General features: G+C 51.6%; 5 protein-coding genes across 5 annotated transcripts; 2 read left to right on the top strand and 3 right to left on the bottom strand.

Annotated features, from left to right (window-relative positions):
• Positions 1 to 2128: 2128 nt before the first annotated feature.
• Positions 2129 to 3434, bottom strand: QC764_0064380 (uncharacterized protein; the record flags this gene model as incomplete). Its single annotated transcript, XM_062940554.1, has 3 exons — positions 2129 to 2340; positions 2397 to 2649; positions 2715 to 3434. 3 exons carry the CDS (start codon positions 3432 to 3434, stop codon positions 2150 to 2152), a joined length of 1164 nt encoding a protein of 387 aa, XP_062800289.1. The 3' UTR covers positions 2129 to 2149.
• Positions 3435 to 3863: 429 nt separating this feature from the next.
• QC764_404020 (uncharacterized protein) lies at positions 3864 to 6333 on the bottom strand (the record flags this gene model as incomplete). Its single annotated transcript, XM_062946699.1, has 3 exons — positions 5932 to 6333; positions 4287 to 5869; positions 3864 to 4226 (listed from the first exon to the last, which is right to left on the bottom strand). The coding sequence occupies exons 1-3, from the start codon at positions 6017 to 6019 to the stop codon at positions 3864 to 3866; spliced, it is 2034 nt and encodes a 677-aa protein (XP_062800288.1). The 5' UTR covers positions 6020 to 6333.
• Positions 6280 to 8878, top strand: QC764_404030 (uncharacterized protein). Its single transcript, XM_062946700.1, has 3 exons — positions 6280 to 7064; positions 7126 to 7910; positions 7980 to 8878. The coding sequence occupies exons 1-3, from the start codon at positions 6904 to 6906 to the stop codon at positions 8747 to 8749; spliced, it is 1716 nt and encodes a 571-aa protein (XP_062800287.1). The 5' UTR covers positions 6280 to 6903; the 3' UTR covers positions 8750 to 8878.
• A 1538-nt stretch (positions 8879 to 10416) lies between these two features.
• QC764_0064340 (uncharacterized protein) lies at positions 10417 to 14731 on the top strand. Its single transcript, XM_062940552.1, has 3 exons — positions 10417 to 10886; positions 10939 to 11089; positions 11213 to 14731. Exons 1-3 carry the CDS (start codon positions 10737 to 10739, stop codon positions 11398 to 11400), a joined length of 489 nt encoding a protein of 162 aa, XP_062800285.1. The 5' UTR covers positions 10417 to 10736; the 3' UTR covers positions 11401 to 14731.
• On the bottom strand, positions 11604 to 14373 carry QC764_0064350 (uncharacterized protein). The gene is made up of 3 exons (XM_062940553.1): positions 12865 to 14373; positions 12006 to 12806; positions 11604 to 11929 (listed from the first exon to the last, which is right to left on the bottom strand). Exons 1-2 carry the CDS (start codon positions 13732 to 13734, stop codon positions 12030 to 12032), a joined length of 1647 nt encoding a protein of 548 aa, XP_062800286.1. The 5' UTR covers positions 13735 to 14373; the 3' UTR covers positions 11604 to 11929; positions 12006 to 12029.
• Positions 14732 to 14866: the final 135 nt, after the last annotated feature.

The following is a 14866-nucleotide window of genomic DNA, read 5'->3' as shown; positions in this document are numbered from 1 at the left end:
CCGTTGGGTGGGCGTCATGTACATGGGACCGGCTCGAGAGGACTCGAACTGGATATTGGCTTGTCGAGCTGTACGGCGTGCCTGGGCATCTTGTAGTGCCTGGGTGGTCAAGCGATCTCGCACACGCCGAGTTGAGGATGATACCTTCGATGGCACTGCTACCGACGGTTGCGATGGTCGCGTAGATGCTCGTTGACTAAGGCTACGCCAAACGGAGTCGATGTCGGCATCGGGGTTCTGCTTTAGCTGCGTGCGGAACTCCTCTAGGGCTTCTTCCGTCAGTTTTTTAACCTGCTCTATGACGGTTCGGCCGTGTTCATCCAGTGTAGAGGGGTCAACGAATTTCTTCGCCAGAAGTCCATCGATGTGTTGGTCGCGTTGGAGGGCCCAGATCTCGACCTGCTTATTGAACTTCTTCTGGTACGTAATCTCCTTCTCGAGGGTTAATAGAGCCGCTTGATGACGTTTAGCAGATTCCCGAAGTTGCTCAATAGCCTGCTGCCGCTGGCGCTCATCTTGGGTAATGACCGCGATAGCTCCCCAGATCTCGTCCGCGAAGGTAGCACTGGCGTTTTCGACTTGCTGCCGGAAGTGCTGGATCTGCTGGTCTGAAACTTGGACCCCGAGCTTGACCATATTGGCGCAAATAGTGTATTGTACGCGGATATGCTCGTACTGCTGCTTAAGGCGTGCGAGCTCTTGGCCGTCAATGCGGTCTTTGTGCTGCTGTTGAGCAAGTTGTCGTACACCCTCATAGGTCTCGCTCATACGGCGATGGAGTTCGACGATCCAGGGTGCTGGATCATGAATAGCACCAGGCAAAGGCTGGATATCGGTGGGGTCGCTCATAATGGCTTCAAAGTCCTGAGGCGAGTAGAGTGTAAGCTCCATGTGGTCGTTGACCTGAATAGGCTCGGCTGACGGGGAGCGATAGTCCGACATGTTGTAGGTAGAGATAGACGCGTTGTCGAGTTCTTGTAAATTTCGAGCGGTCGCGTGCGTAGGTGACGTCGTGGCTGGTGATGTCGGGAGAGGAATATGAGCGGCGTAGCCGGGAATGAAGGGTCGCGGGATGGGCGACGCGTTGAAGGAGTATTCTCCTGTAGTGAAGTCCGAGTCTTCGTCGTCGTCAACCCAAGGGTTGCAAGGTAGTGGAACGAAGCCTTCAACGATATCTGAGGGTGGAGCTGATGATGATGTGGTGGACATCAACAAAGGAGGAAAGCGGGGTAAGTGGTGATAGCGCGTATGGTGTTGTAGTGTGTTGTTTGTCGTCTTCGATTGTTTGAAGATTATATGTGACAAGGGCTGTAATATCAGGGCTTGGAACTCATGGTTCAATTCAGGCTAATAATCTTCAATGGCCTCGAAGTCTGTGATACCGAAAAGAAGAAGAAGAGATACAGTCTTGGTGTTTCCAAACGCGTATTTTATCCTTCCTCGCGTGGCCGTGTGCCCTTGTTGGCCTCAGGCCATCGCCAAGTCCTCCGATATCCTCCTGGCCAGTGGCCTTCCTTTGATAACCGCCATGCCTCTGTTTGCCTGCCTCACTTTGAATGAGAGGTTCTCAACGTGCAGTTACCCCCTCCTTGCGGTAGTATCGGCGGTGTTGTTGGGCGCGCCTCCCAGGGACGATGAGCCCTTTGAAATGCTGATGAGCTCTCTAGCCGAGTATGATCATTTCGCTCTCGTCGTTCTCCCGTCTTTGCAACTTGCAAGAGCTAACAATATTCTGACTAGGTTATACTCTAAAGGGGAATACCCAGACCTTGTTATAATCTTCGGATTGGATATTGATGCTCATCGCACTTGTTGTGGGCGCAGGTTCGGGCTGGTGCAGCGCTGTCCCTATTCACGGTTACCACCAATTGGACGATTCGCATTTAAACAAAATTGTAGATTGCTACCAGAGGCAAAGAGGTTTGATTGATGGGTTTGGCGGTTATCAAACCTTAGCCCCCAATCGATGACCTTCCATATTCTGGATGCTGGCCTGACGACAGGTGGGGGCCAGTTGGTGCTTGTCCCGACAGAAATTGTCAACAGGATGGAACAAATTAAGGAAAATGCTACCAATTAATGCATTGGGTTATCGTGGAGCTAATGAAGTTCTTGACTATAGTATCCCTCAAGCCTGGTTATCCGCCCCTCATCCATGAAGATCGGCACAGCCTTTTGGCGGAAACTGAACAACAGTCTTGATCATCTCGGCGACCTTCGTATTGTTAACCGCGTTGATGTACTTGACCTTTCTCAACCCAGGCGGCATCAGTGCTGCCTGGTACGGGCGGATATACCCGTAAAAGGGCGAGTGGTATGATGTATCGACATCAACATAAACTATCGCCGAATCAGCAAACCCTTGTTCTTTCCAAAATCGGATTGGGAAACCGTACCTTCCACCTCATCCAACACAACCGCCTTACGATCTACCATCACAGCCGCGGCAGTCTCATCCCAAAACGGCAGATAAGTAGGCTGGTTCGCCCTGACCAATCTACTCAAAGGGTTGTCATTCACCGCCACCAACTCATTAAGAAACGCCTGATTCGGTATCACCCCATTAGCAGAATTAGCCACAAGCGTGATATTCGGAAAGTCGGCCGTAAGCGCAATCTTGGTTGCTTCAGGGTCAACGATAAAGTTGATCTATCCCCCACCCGCAGCATGTCAGTGTCAAGTCTAAGTCTAACATGTTTCAGCACTTAACTCACATCCGAGACCAAGTCCGCCCTCAACACATCCCCTATAGCCTGCTCCATGAACCTGTCCACATACCCTCCCATGATATACAACCCAGCCGTGTTCTTCGCGAAGTCCTCATCAAGCCTCACCGCCAGCGCGACATTCGTCAGGGCCCCTGCCGAGAATATGCTTACCTGCCCTGGATTCTCCCTCACGGCCTTGACCATAAACTCCGCTGCTGAGCCCTCGGCGAAGCTCACATTGGGGTATCCATAATACCCCTTGGTAGTAAAAGCTTCTTTCACCACTCTTCGTGGGTCACCAGAGGTAGGATCATTTCCCAATTTCTCATTGGTGGTGTTCTCCTTCGCAAAGACACCCTTCCACGGTAGCTCACCGTGGAGGAACTCATAGGTTTGAAAGGTATGTGCTGTTTGCAGAAGCGGGTAGTCAGACCCCTTGTAAACAGGGATGCAAGACGATAAAGAGGCAATCTCGAGAGAGGCGAGAGCGTGAAGGCCGGTTTGGAGTGCCCAGGAGTTGGCTGTGTCGGAGGCTAAGCCGAGGACAGTGTAGTTGTAGTATAAAGGGAGCAGGAAAGCGATGAACGCGGTGGGGTTCCAGTCGTTGTCGAGGATTATCTTTGGTTGGCTGGTGGTTGATCTTGGGCTGCTGTTCTGAAGTGAAGAGCCAGGGAACAATAGCAAGCCAAGGACGAAAAACAAAAAGGGGTATCGGGGCCAGGACATTTTGACTGAGATGATTGTATAGGGCGGTTGTCAAGTCAGTACAATTGAGACGGATACATATTTTAGTAGAAAGAAGATGCTGAGTGAAGGGAGTCAGGTGGTGAGATATTTCTGGTTCGTGAGACGATAAGCACGAGTGCGAGGCTGATGTGCATGAAAGAGCGAGATAAGCAGCCCTTCGAAACCGATGAGGCACCTAATCAAGAAAAGAACGACTAGAATGCGATGGCGAGTAGGCTTGAAAGAAGAAATTCTTATTGGGTTGAGCTGCAGGTTAGCTGAGTCAGTTTCCCTGATTCTCTTGCATCTGCATGGGGAACGGGCCGAAGTGACTACCCCCAATAACCGCTAGGGCTAGCAACGCTAGGTAGGTAAACAACCGAATACAATAATACTATTAATCTATCAAATATACAAATGTCTGTAATACTACTCCTCAAGAACTGGTACTATGTCAAAAGGCCGGTCACTCCTGATAATGTAAATCTCACCAATCAGGACGGCACAGCCCACACTCATGGCAATCGCAATGATCGGAAGATTTACCCGCGCAAAGTCAAGTCGCCTGACGTGAATATGCTTCTTGGCTAGAATATCACGCCAGAGTAACCCGGCAAGAGAGGCACTGATGGCCGTGCTGAAAGCCCCGTAATTAACGCCAAGGGCCATGCTGTAGATCGTAGCGTAGTACGTTCGTTCACTGATGGGAATCCCGCTGGCATCATGAAGCCTGAGCCATGATTGGATAATGCGTGATAATAGGATGGTAGTTCCAATGTTGGTACCCGAAAACTGTTGGATTTCAAGTCAGTAAAGCAAAGCGAAATTGCAGCTAAGCAGGTAATCACATACGTTGCAGAGAATGACCGAGAGAAAGCCCATGCCTCCTATGGCACCAACTGTTCCGGTCTTGTTCACCCAGTGATCCCATCCCTTGGCGAAGACCTCTACCCAACCTTTCGTGACCAGCGCTTGAACCAGAATGAACATTGCAAATGCAAAAGGGATCAACGCATAGGGTAGGTGAGAGAGAACCGCGGTAGCGGTGGGGAAGGTCTCTTGTGACCATCTGTAAGCATCTCTGGCAACTGACGAAAGTGTTCGTAGGTCTGAATTGTTGGTCTTGGTCGCGGCTTCGGTCGGTGGTGTATCTTTCTCCAGAGAAGCTTCCTTCTTCTCATCGATTGTAGTGCTTTGGGATTTGACGATTTCTGAATCACTTCCAATGCCGGAAACGTCGTTCCCAGTGACGCTTACCACTTGATCCCCTCCCTGGGAAGCGGCGAGTTCCGGTGCTTCCCTCTGAAGACGTGCCTGCTCCGCTTTTGCTTCTTCAACTTGTTTTCGACCTTCCCGAGCAATCTCACGTGTTTCATGGCGATGAAGCCAGCCAAATGCCAAGTCCCACACGAGCATGATGAAAGCCGCTGGTAATGTCACCCAGTATACTTGCAGGACAACGCCCTCTGGAAGATTTTGTGACGCAGCATTAAGAGACAAAACTGAGACCAGAGCCAATGCCATGATGGCTGCCCCGAATCCCGCACCACGCTTGTCAAGAAAAGGATTCATGATCTCTTCCAGAGACAAAAGTTTTCCTTGCTCCCCTGGCTCATCCTCCTGTTGTTCTGCCGTTCCCCTCGCATTGGGAATGTTGGGGTTTACTGGCTTTTTGCCCCTTGCATCTTCCGGAAGCTCGTGCATTTTGATCTCAACGGGGATCAGGGATTCGCTGGCGAAGACGATATACAGCAGGAAGGGGAAGAGCACGATAGCTGTGATGATCACAGGGACCACCATATTGGCCGTGTAGTCGATGAAGCGTATTTTGAAAGCGCCAGCCAAGACCAAATTCGTCGGATTGGACGACACGAGGATAGCAGAGGCAATATTGGCCACGGCAAACTGAGTATATATCCAGGCCCTAGGGTGAACAATGTTGCTCGAAACGCGCGTCATGTAGGCCAAGAAAGCTGTCCCAGACAAGATGATGGGATCGTTGCCAACAAAGCTGCCTATGCCGAAAAAGAAGAGGTAGAGGTAGAAGAACAGACGATGTCCGACCTTCCCGCCCCATTGCAGCACCCTGAAGGCCAGATATCGAATAAGCCCTGATGCGTCAATGGATATGGCGATATAGGCGAGGGTGATGAAAAAGACCATGATATCGATAGGGTGGATATGGTCCGCTCCAACGGTTCCATCCTTGACCTCCTTGCCACTGATGGCTTTTATGGCCAGCAGAAAAAGATCGGCAATCACAGGTGCCGTCACAATATTCATTGAGAACCGTAACCGCACCCATGGTGAGCTTGTCCCCTGAGTCTTGTTGCGGGGCGAGATGATGCGCATGGAGCTTAGCGCCCCTAGAAAACCGTTGTAAAGCCACCGAGGAATGCAGAAGGGAATATGAAACGGAAATAGAACCACAACATCTATTTAGAGTTGAGTTAGCTGGTGCCCTTGCCAGAATACTATGAACGGTATATACACTTACTGGTAATGACGAACACAATGAGTGTGACAATTGACCGCCATTCACTGATGTCACGGTTGCCGCTACTCGAGTCCGTCGTGGTCGCCATGTTGCCAGCGCAATGGGTTCAACGGTCACGACACTTGCGGCATGCCAAAATGGCAGAAAGAAGATCAGGATCAATCATAGAAGATCAAGGAACATATCGAACATATCTTGTGATAGCAAGAGGCTCAGGGTCGAGGTTTGTCTGCGGGGCGGTGGAGAGTGGAGGCACGTGGAAAGTTGAGTGGCTGATATTTTATTCGCCCGCTAGAAATCGGCTTGGCGCTGGCTTAGCCCTGTGAGATTGCAACTACCAGTCACCTAGTGGCTTTTGACCTCGTCTTTTCCGACACCGTCCACAAAAGAGACCGAGAATCAACCTGGAAGCATCGCCAAATGCCACATTGGGAACCGATTGACCAGGAACGCTAATGTAGGCACAGCCACCATGCGGGGCAATCCTTTCCAGCAACTATCTCGAGCCCCCACAATACCATATGTACATTCATTCAGTGATCTTCGGGAACGGCCACATGGAGATATTGACTGGCTCGTCCTCTCATAGGCACAAGCCCAAACTGGCATGAGGACACGTGAGGAACCAGACAGCCCTGCTTTGCGGGAATAGCAGGCGCATCGCGATATGACGCTGCGATGCTGTATTGTGCTACCACACCGAGACAGCGGCACACACGATCCTGTTCCCCCGCCCTGTCTGCTGCCGACTTCCTCTTCTGATTCACCGATGTCCTTAAAGGAGTCAAGTCCGACATTTCGACCATGAGGCTTTGTCAACACCACCTGCATAACAAGCGCACACGTTTCCCCGGATGGCGCTATCATCTTGCGTCTTCTTTTTATTCTATCTCCTGCCATTTCAGCCGCTCTTGATCTGCCTTGATGTTTCGCTTCTCTTAGACGAGCTTATTTTTCCGGCACTGCAAGGACATGCCCGCGCTTCCGCCACTTTCACACACCTATGACCTTGTTGCCCGCAATAGCACCGCTGACGTTGTGCTGCCAGCACTTGCAGCTGCAGTAAACACCCCCGCCAAGGTGGTGTGTTCATGGCCCGTCTCTGGTCAATATGGACCTGGCAGTAGAGTCTTGTACATGGTCTGTTCGGCAACTATACCAGAATACCGTGCTAACACTTACATCTCCTTTCAGATACTATGTTCTTGTTGCAGCTTGTGTGCTTGCTAGGAAGACGGAATGGCTTCGAAATGCTTGCTTGGCCGCAGCCTTGATCTTCCCCGCCGTTGCTGCAGTCCACGGAGTAGCTTTGGCGGCATTGCATGTTCCCAACGCCGTTGATATGGACATATATGGCGCTTTCCAGTTCTGTTCTATTGGCATTCTAACAGCCCCCATCACGGTTAGACTGTCAACTACATATTTCAACAACCCTGGTCGGAATACCATATTCCTTTGGGCAGGCATCATCCTCGTTGGCCTGTTGGCTTTGACTGTTGAGTTCTTCCGGACCGAGGCGGTGCCGTGTGATACCGACGAGTCACTTTTTATTTACGGCGAAAGTTTATGCGGTTTGGTATGCTCTATTGAAGACGGGCCCTTCTCACCGATGCGACAAGGTTCGGCAGACGAGATATATGTTATTCCCGAGCCTTTCATCATGACGTTTGGCACCGCCACGCTATTCTGCGCCGCCTGTTGCATTCCTGCCATCCTTTCGATGGTGTCGATGTGGGACAAGATACTTAAAGTGAACTGGCAAGAGCGGTTTGGAGAGACATATCTGGATCAGCCAGAAACGGGAACCAACGGCGCTACCCCTGAGAGGATGAATAAGGTCAACAATATCATCAGGGGGTTTCTAAGCGTCGTGGAAATTCCGGTGTTCGGAGCAGCTGTCATTGCAATTCTTGTCGTGGGGGAGTTGAATTTCTGGAGCGGCCCAGTCAATTGGCAAACAGAACCCATGGCCAACGTTGGTATGTAGTCGTTATTCCATCCACTGTTTATTCCAATTCACCGGTCTTATTACTAACATTTCTGGCCAGGTCAATGGGCGCCGATTGTGGCATCAGCCTTTGCTGCCTGTGGTTCGCTTTATATGCTACTGGCAGAAGACATGGTTGCTGCAGCGAACCCTACCTCAGCTCACTGCAACTGCTCGCACCATCATGACGAGTTTGATGCACAAACCGGACTTGGCATCAGCCATTCGGGACCCAGGCGTATCAGCGAAGACAAATCGGACGGACCCCGTCGTCCCGATGCGGGCCGGAGCAAGATAGCAAAAGGACTGAGCGCCATCGGTCACCTACTCGGCACCGCGGATCTCAAGAGCTTCGACGATTCGGAGTTCCAGGATGTTGCGGCGAGCAAATATCCGACTACGCCAGGAGAAGAAATTCGGAACCGGAATCTGAGGCACCTTGAGGATAGATACAACGTGACTCGTCCAGAAGACGATGAGCGCGGACGTCGACGCTCAAGAGCAAACAGTTTCACAGGGAGCGTCACGGGTTTCACAAAGCCCAGCCCGCCATCGTCATCGAGGGCTCTGTCGCCAAACCCTGTATCGTTGCAGATTTCGCCAGGAGGCCCGTCTAGGCCGGATCTCAACAACGGAACCTCCTACAGAGCTTCTCACGACTCCAGCCCTCGCCACAACGACGATGCCGACACGACGTCACAATCAGCGAAGCCTGGATCGTCCCTCACTATTCAACCAAGCGGTTTCAACTCACCGTCGATTGTCGTCTCTGCGGAAAATGAGCCTGTGGGAATCTTGCCACCGCCTCCTGTACACAAACCTCCATCATAGATTGTGGCTAGAGATTCAACACGGCCAACAAGCAGTGGAATGAAATTATGAGATCATGTAGAACTTTTTGGCTTTACACAGTACACGGCGTGGCTTAGAGGAATACCAAGTGATAGTCTGGCGTTTTGGAATATAGGCTTAATTTATACTGTCTCCTTCTTAACCGATATAAGCTCTTAAAGTAGCTTTTAATATCTAGAAATCCGAGCTTTTGATATTCAAGACTCGAGTCTTTAATTTCTAGAACCTGACCTTAAATATTTAATGAAGAGAGAAAAGAACCTAGGGCTTGCAACCCTTCAAGGCATGTCAGTGCGAGAATTGTCTTGTCTCAGGAAGAAGGGCTTTCGTCTTATTGTAGGTCAGAGGCTCAGCTTACAAGTGAACCAAAACGATTTTTTCTCACTGATTACCCTGATTCCCACCGCATTCTCATACACCTCTTGAGGTAGGGAATTATGTGATGAAAGGTGTGTTTACGAAATATTAGATCCGCGAACAACATCCAATACCCATCTACTTAGATATATATCAAGCAAAACACTGCATATGCTGGGTCAAAGTTCAGATTTCTCCGTGTCTTTTATGGAGGGCAAGAATGGTGGCGAGGAGGGTGAAAATAGCCATCATTCCTCTATTTGACAGTTGGATGATGTTCAACCAAGCTTCTGATCCTACCCAGTCTTCAAGTATTACAGTAACTTCATCTACACTTCTTTCTCATTGGTCTAAGCTCTCACAGTCTATAGTTCAAGCTTAGTTCCCGTTACTCTAAGCTTTTAAAGTTGAGAATCCGGGCTTCGAGTATCCATGATCTCATGTTTCATATTTAGCACTTCATTGTGGCATATTCATTCAACTAGAAGCCTATATATAACAAACGGAGGCAGAGTAGGGATCACTGCCCAAAGAAGGGATAGCACCCACACCCAGCGTATAATATAACTTTGACAATTTGATAGAAAGTGAAAATAAGTGGTGCCTTTCAATCCGAAGTCAATATACCTATCATCAAAAGGTCGTCTCTCTCTGTAATCCTACCTCGGTATCTAACCCAGCGGCTAATGGTTTCCCAAGAGCAAGATAAGCGTTCATAACTCATCCTTACAACTCAATGAGGGGTCAACCACTGTCGTCACAGTCCACACAAATACACGGCCGATGATACATGGTCTAGAGCTGCTAGTGGTTGCTAGTGTGATCCTCCGAGCCTTGGCGTACCTGGGCAGCGAGAGTTTCTCCATGTTGTCTCAATTTTTTTGGCTGACCGAGAAAACAACCAGCGTCTTGGAAACTACAAGATATGGTAAACGTAAAATCCTCAAAGTTTGCCAATCCGAGATATCTCTCACCAGAGTCTCTAAAGAGTTAACTCTCTTGTCTGAATCTAGGGATCTGATCCAATCTTTGCAGAGATCGACCTACAGATACCCAGAAAAGCTCTAGGCTTCCATAGCTTGTCATTGAGACTAGAGTCATATCCATGGGCTAGGTAATCGTACAACTACTGCTCTGATTGGGCTCATCGGCCTCAATTCCTTGGGCTCGTGCCTGGCCAACTCACAGTCACATCGCTCCAAGAAATGACTGCAGAAACAACTAAAGCAGCTAGAGCGCTTTCACGTTTAACTTGACCTTGTCTACCTAGCATCACTTGGGCGATGGAGAAAAGAGTTTGGCATGGTATTCCATCACAATTTGGGGTCTGACCCCTCGGACTTCTTTGGTCTGCTTCCTTGTCCTAGTGTTCAACAGTTACATCGTCTGAAGTGAGGAGACCAAGCCTAGTGAACTCGACCCTTGTCAAGCTCAACAGAGACACCAGAGTGCTTGCCATCAACGCCCAGGTGATCCTAGCATGTACATCCACTCCTACAACCAACAGCAGCGCGGCACCGTCGCTCGCCTATGTCTATAGTCTGTTAAGATACCTCCTCCCCCAAAGAAGACGTCCTCCTCACCACACTCACACACACCAACCTTCACCATGCGTTTCTCAACCCTCATCCTCGCCTCCCTCGCCGGCCTGGCCACCGCAAACTTCGACCTCTACCTGGGCCACCAAATCATCCCCGTCGACGGCGGCGTCCTCCACGACGGCTGGTACATCTTCGACAACGACCCCAGCAAAGCCGACGTCCGTTCCGCCCCCCTCCCCCTCTCTTCTTCCTACTAAACATCCCCCACAGGTCCTCGCCTATGGCCCCTACCTCTCCCAAGACGACGTCTCAGGCCGCACGACCGGCGTCCGGTGCGTCGGCAGCGGCTGCTACGGCGGTGCTGCCACCGACATCAACGTCCTCGAGATGCACTTCAGCAACAACCCCCTCTACCATTGGAGTGAGCCAACCACCCCCCCCTCCCCCCAGCCCTCTTTCTCATTATTACCATCATCATCACACCAATTTGCCAAAAAAAATATAAACCAAAGTAGCTGACCACACACTCGATCCCCCAAAACAGCCATCTACAAAGCCAGAGGCCATCCCTACAAAATGTATGGCCTCGACGGCAGGACCTACGGGGAGTGCATCCTCTTCCCGGGCGTCAGTTTCCACCACATGACCAATTTCGCCGAAACCCGCAGCGGCGTCCGCAAGTTTCGGTGTCTGACGCAGTTTTCTGCTCGGCAGATCAGGGCTGCGAACTGACATGGCTACCTCTGACCGGGTGATTACCCCTATAGCAGGAATAACTGGCTAGGTAGGTAGGCATTCATCCTAGAAATCAAATCAATGGCATCTCGCCAAAAATCATGAGCAAACATACCAGTCTTGCAATCGAAAAGCTTTCACCACCCTAGAGTCCCGCACATCAATCATCCTTGTGATATCTCGATTACTACAGCTCAGACTAGCTTCTGCCCCTACATTTCACACCACATCCAGACCTTCCCAAATTCCATATGCATATTTCCCACACTGTATATCTCATTAAAAAGTCATCATCACATCGTAACCAAAAACAGCCGCCCACATTATTAGTATGCTGCTGCCGCGCCCAAAAGAATCTCAAACAAAGAAATTCGCAACCAATCACATCATCCAAAAAGATCGCCTCCCAGACGCTTACTATCCAATCTCGTCTTCAACTGGCTTCGCTTCGCTTGCTTGCTTGATTCGAAATTGCTCACTCAAGTCAAAGTAGCCAACATAGCCTTCATCAACCTGGGAGGGGGGCCTACATCACATCACCCATCATGTCAGCTTCCTCATCCTCAACACGATCAAGCAAATGCAACTGAAGGAAAACGCACCGAATCCGGCAAACCGAGCACCGGTTACCGGTTCCTCGGCACGCTGATAGACATCCTACCTCGTTTGTCCTTCTCGATTCTCAACCCTCCCCTCGCAGGCTCCTCAATTGTCTCAATTTCCTCTTCGTACAGCACCAGCTCGCCCGTCGACAACCGTTCCGCCCTAACCAGGTCGCCTCGGCTGCCGTGACGCGAGTGTCTCGACTTTGACCGTTCCCGCCGCGCGAGCTGCCGCTCCAGATGCCGAATCTCAGACCGCAGCTCATCATTATCGTCGTAGCGCCAGGTATCCCGAGAAGGCTCGACAAGGGCTACCTCACGCGGGCGGGCGTCCACAATCACTGTGGGTGGGCCCCTGGAGGTAAGAGAGGTGTCATATGACGTGGTTGTGCCGTACGAGGTGGTGTCGTACGAGGTGGTCGTGTAGGACCGTGCTGGGGACTGCTCGCGGATCATGGTTGTCTTGACCACCTCGACGGGAGGGGCTGGTGCGGGAGCGGGCTGGGCGTTGATGATAATAGGACCATTACCGGCCGGGGCCGGCGGGTGTTGATGGTGGTAGTGCACCGCAGGGGGAGGTGCCGTGGTGTGGTACTCGACAATCTCTGTTCGACGTTCCTCAATGATATCACCAGCGCTGGATCGCGCGGCCATGATCTCGAACTCGCCTGGGAATGTTACTTTTTTGTCCTGGTGGGGGAGTAACGGGGTGGGCGTACTCTTCTTATAATCATCGCTCAGCTTCAGCAAATCGTCAATGTTCTTCTGGCCAAGTGCCTTCTGGACGATGATTGTGTTTCCCTTCGCAAAATTGTCAGTATCGCATCTCTGGAGCTGCATCACAGGGCGCCCAACTCACCTCCTCGACGAATGGGTAACCAAGCTCAATAAGCGCCCGCTTGGAGACCAGGCGCGCTGGAATGCGGGTCTTGCCCTTCTTTGGATACTCGCTTCGGGCAGTGAGGCTGGTGCCGCCGCTGCTGCTTGAGGAGCTGCTCCTGCTGGACGATCGGGATCTTCCACGACGGATGCGCGACTCTCGACTCCGTGACCTCATGCGGGTGTGGATCACCTCCCTTTCGCGGACTCGGCCGGGGTGGTCATGGTGATGGTCATCGACGTGGATCTCGTCGAAGTATTCACGTTCGGCGTACACTCTGGGAGGGGGCAGGGCTCGGTGGCGGGGCAGCGGCCGGTGGCTCTCGGCGTAGGGCGGAACACTGTGGTCCAGGCGGCGGGCGGGGGTCACGTATTCCTCACGCTCGTAATATCCACGGGGCCTGCGATCAAAAGTGTCCAGGCTCGATTGCCGTCTCAAAAGTCGTCCAGGACGGGGCGCATTGGAGGGTGACGGGCTGCGGTACCTTCTCTCCTTCTCAATCACGACAGAAGACCTGCGCTCCACCTCACTCTCAGGAGATGGTCGACGTCGAAGGATACTGCGTGGTTGCTCGTCATCATAAATGACCCGGCGGCGCTCCCGGATGATGGTCTCGTCGTCGTCATAGGGGGCCCGGGAACGGCGGTCGACGGATCGGTCGCGGTCGCGGGGGGGAGGCCGGGATGTTACACGGCGTTCTCGCTCGTACACGTAGTCGTCGTCGTCGTCTTCGAAGCGCTCTCGGATCTCGCTGAACCGATCGCGGTCTCTTTCATACTCAAAGCGGCCCCTTTCGAAGCGGTCGGGGCGCTCGCGAACAAGGTCAGGGGCAGATGTCCGGTGAGCCATGGCAAGGTTCTGGTGGAGTACTACACAAGACGGACAAGTGCGGGGGTGTTCGGCAGATCACAGGCCAAGGGAGACCACAGATTCAGGGTCCAAAGGGATATTTGAATGCAGAGACTGGAAGTTTGCGCGCACGGAGAGAAAGCAAGAACTTCGAGAGATTTCGACAAAAAAAGACGGTGGAGGGGGGCGCTGAGGGTCGGCTGTTCAAGGTTTCGACCGTCTCAGGTCCAAGATGTTGGTCCGATGACGACACAGAATGGAGGGCGCCAAAATAGCCTGCGCCAGGGGAGGGGGTCCAAGACAAGAAGTGGACTGTGCGTTTTCCCCTTTCCCGTTTCCCTCGTTCGATTGCCCGCTGTTTCCGGGATGCAGCGGAACGGCAAAGCAGAGATCGAACACAGCGGGAGATGTTCTATTGCAGAAGGAATCGCTGCGCTCTCGCCGCTTGAGTGCTTCGTTTGGGATCCCGATGCGTTGGTTTCGAGAGGAAACAATGATAGAGCCAAGCACGGGCTGTTTAGTGTAAGAGCTCAAGGTGGACTCGATGGCTTTGGTCTCGTGGGGCTAGGGTCAGGCTGATGCGTCACAAAAAGACACAGAAAGCCCATGAGCACAGATGAGGTCTATCCAGCCATTTCTATTTCTACAACTCGATGTTGGGCTTCCGCACGCATACCGCCTAAGCAGGGATGGAAGGCGATTTTTGGTGTGCCTTGTGTCTGTGTGACTAACTGAGCGTAGAGGTGAGGTTTGTCTCGGCTTCATATGCAATGATAGTTTCTGTTAGTCAAGCCATCCGACGTCGGTGAGAACGCTAGCAGATTCCACCACTTGGCATGAGAAGACCCAAACCACATGGTTTAACCCAATGCTTTGGCCTTGGGCTTCACCTCTGAGCTGAACCTCAACAAGCTTTCATCGTGTGTCTTCACAGATTCCTTTCGTACACAGACAGACGCACAGAATTTGCATCGGGACCTAGGAAAACCCCGCGCCCAAACAATTGTTTGACCTGTTCCGATTTGCCTCTAGGTTTCCCCCAGCCAATGCTGTGTCTTGGCGATAACTTGGGCTGTATGTCATCCTGTGCCTAACCATCCCTTGGACTAGACCCCCCCACAGGGCAGGAAGC

Source organism: Podospora pseudoanserina, chromosome 4 (assembly GCF_035222485.1).
Source record: "Podospora pseudoanserina strain CBS 124.78 chromosome 4, whole genome shotgun sequence".
NCBI lineage: Eukaryota > Fungi > Ascomycota > Sordariomycetes > Sordariales > Podosporaceae > Podospora > Podospora pseudoanserina.
The sequence above is the reverse complement of the archived record's forward strand: the minus strand, read 5'-3'. Positions and strand labels throughout refer to the sequence as shown.

Excerpts from the sequence above, each read along its gene's own strand:
- QC764_404030 (XM_062946700.1), top strand. The coding sequence starts at position 6,904 with ATGCCCGCGCTTCCGCCACTTTCACACACCTATGACCTTGTTGCCCGC. Across the intron at positions 7,065-7,125 it reads GGACCTGGCAGTAGAGTCTT|ATACTATGTTCTTGTTGCAG; the intron begins GTACATGGTCTG and ends ATCTCCTTTCAG. Across the intron at positions 7,911-7,979 it reads AGAACCCATGGCCAACGTTG|GTCAATGGGCGCCGATTGTG; the intron begins GTATGTAGTCGT and ends ATTTCTGGCCAG.
- QC764_0064340 (XM_062940552.1), top strand. The coding sequence starts at position 10,737 with ATGCGTTTCTCAACCCTCATCCTCGCCTCCCTCGCCGGCCTGGCCACC. Across the intron at positions 10,887-10,938 it reads ACGACCCCAGCAAAGCCGAC|GTCCTCGCCTATGGCCCCTA; the intron begins GTCCGTTCCGCC and ends CATCCCCCACAG. Across the intron at positions 11,090-11,212 it reads CAACCCCCTCTACCATTGGA|CCATCTACAAAGCCAGAGGC; the intron begins GTGAGCCAACCA and ends CCCCCAAAACAG.
- QC764_0064350 (XM_062940553.1), bottom strand. The coding sequence starts at position 13,734 with ATGGCTCACCGGACATCTGCCCCTGACCTTGTTCGCGAGCGCCCCGAC. Across the intron at positions 12,807-12,864 it reads GTTACCCATTCGTCGAGGAG|GGAAACACAATCATCGTCCA; the intron begins GTGAGTTGGGCG and ends AATTTTGCGAAG.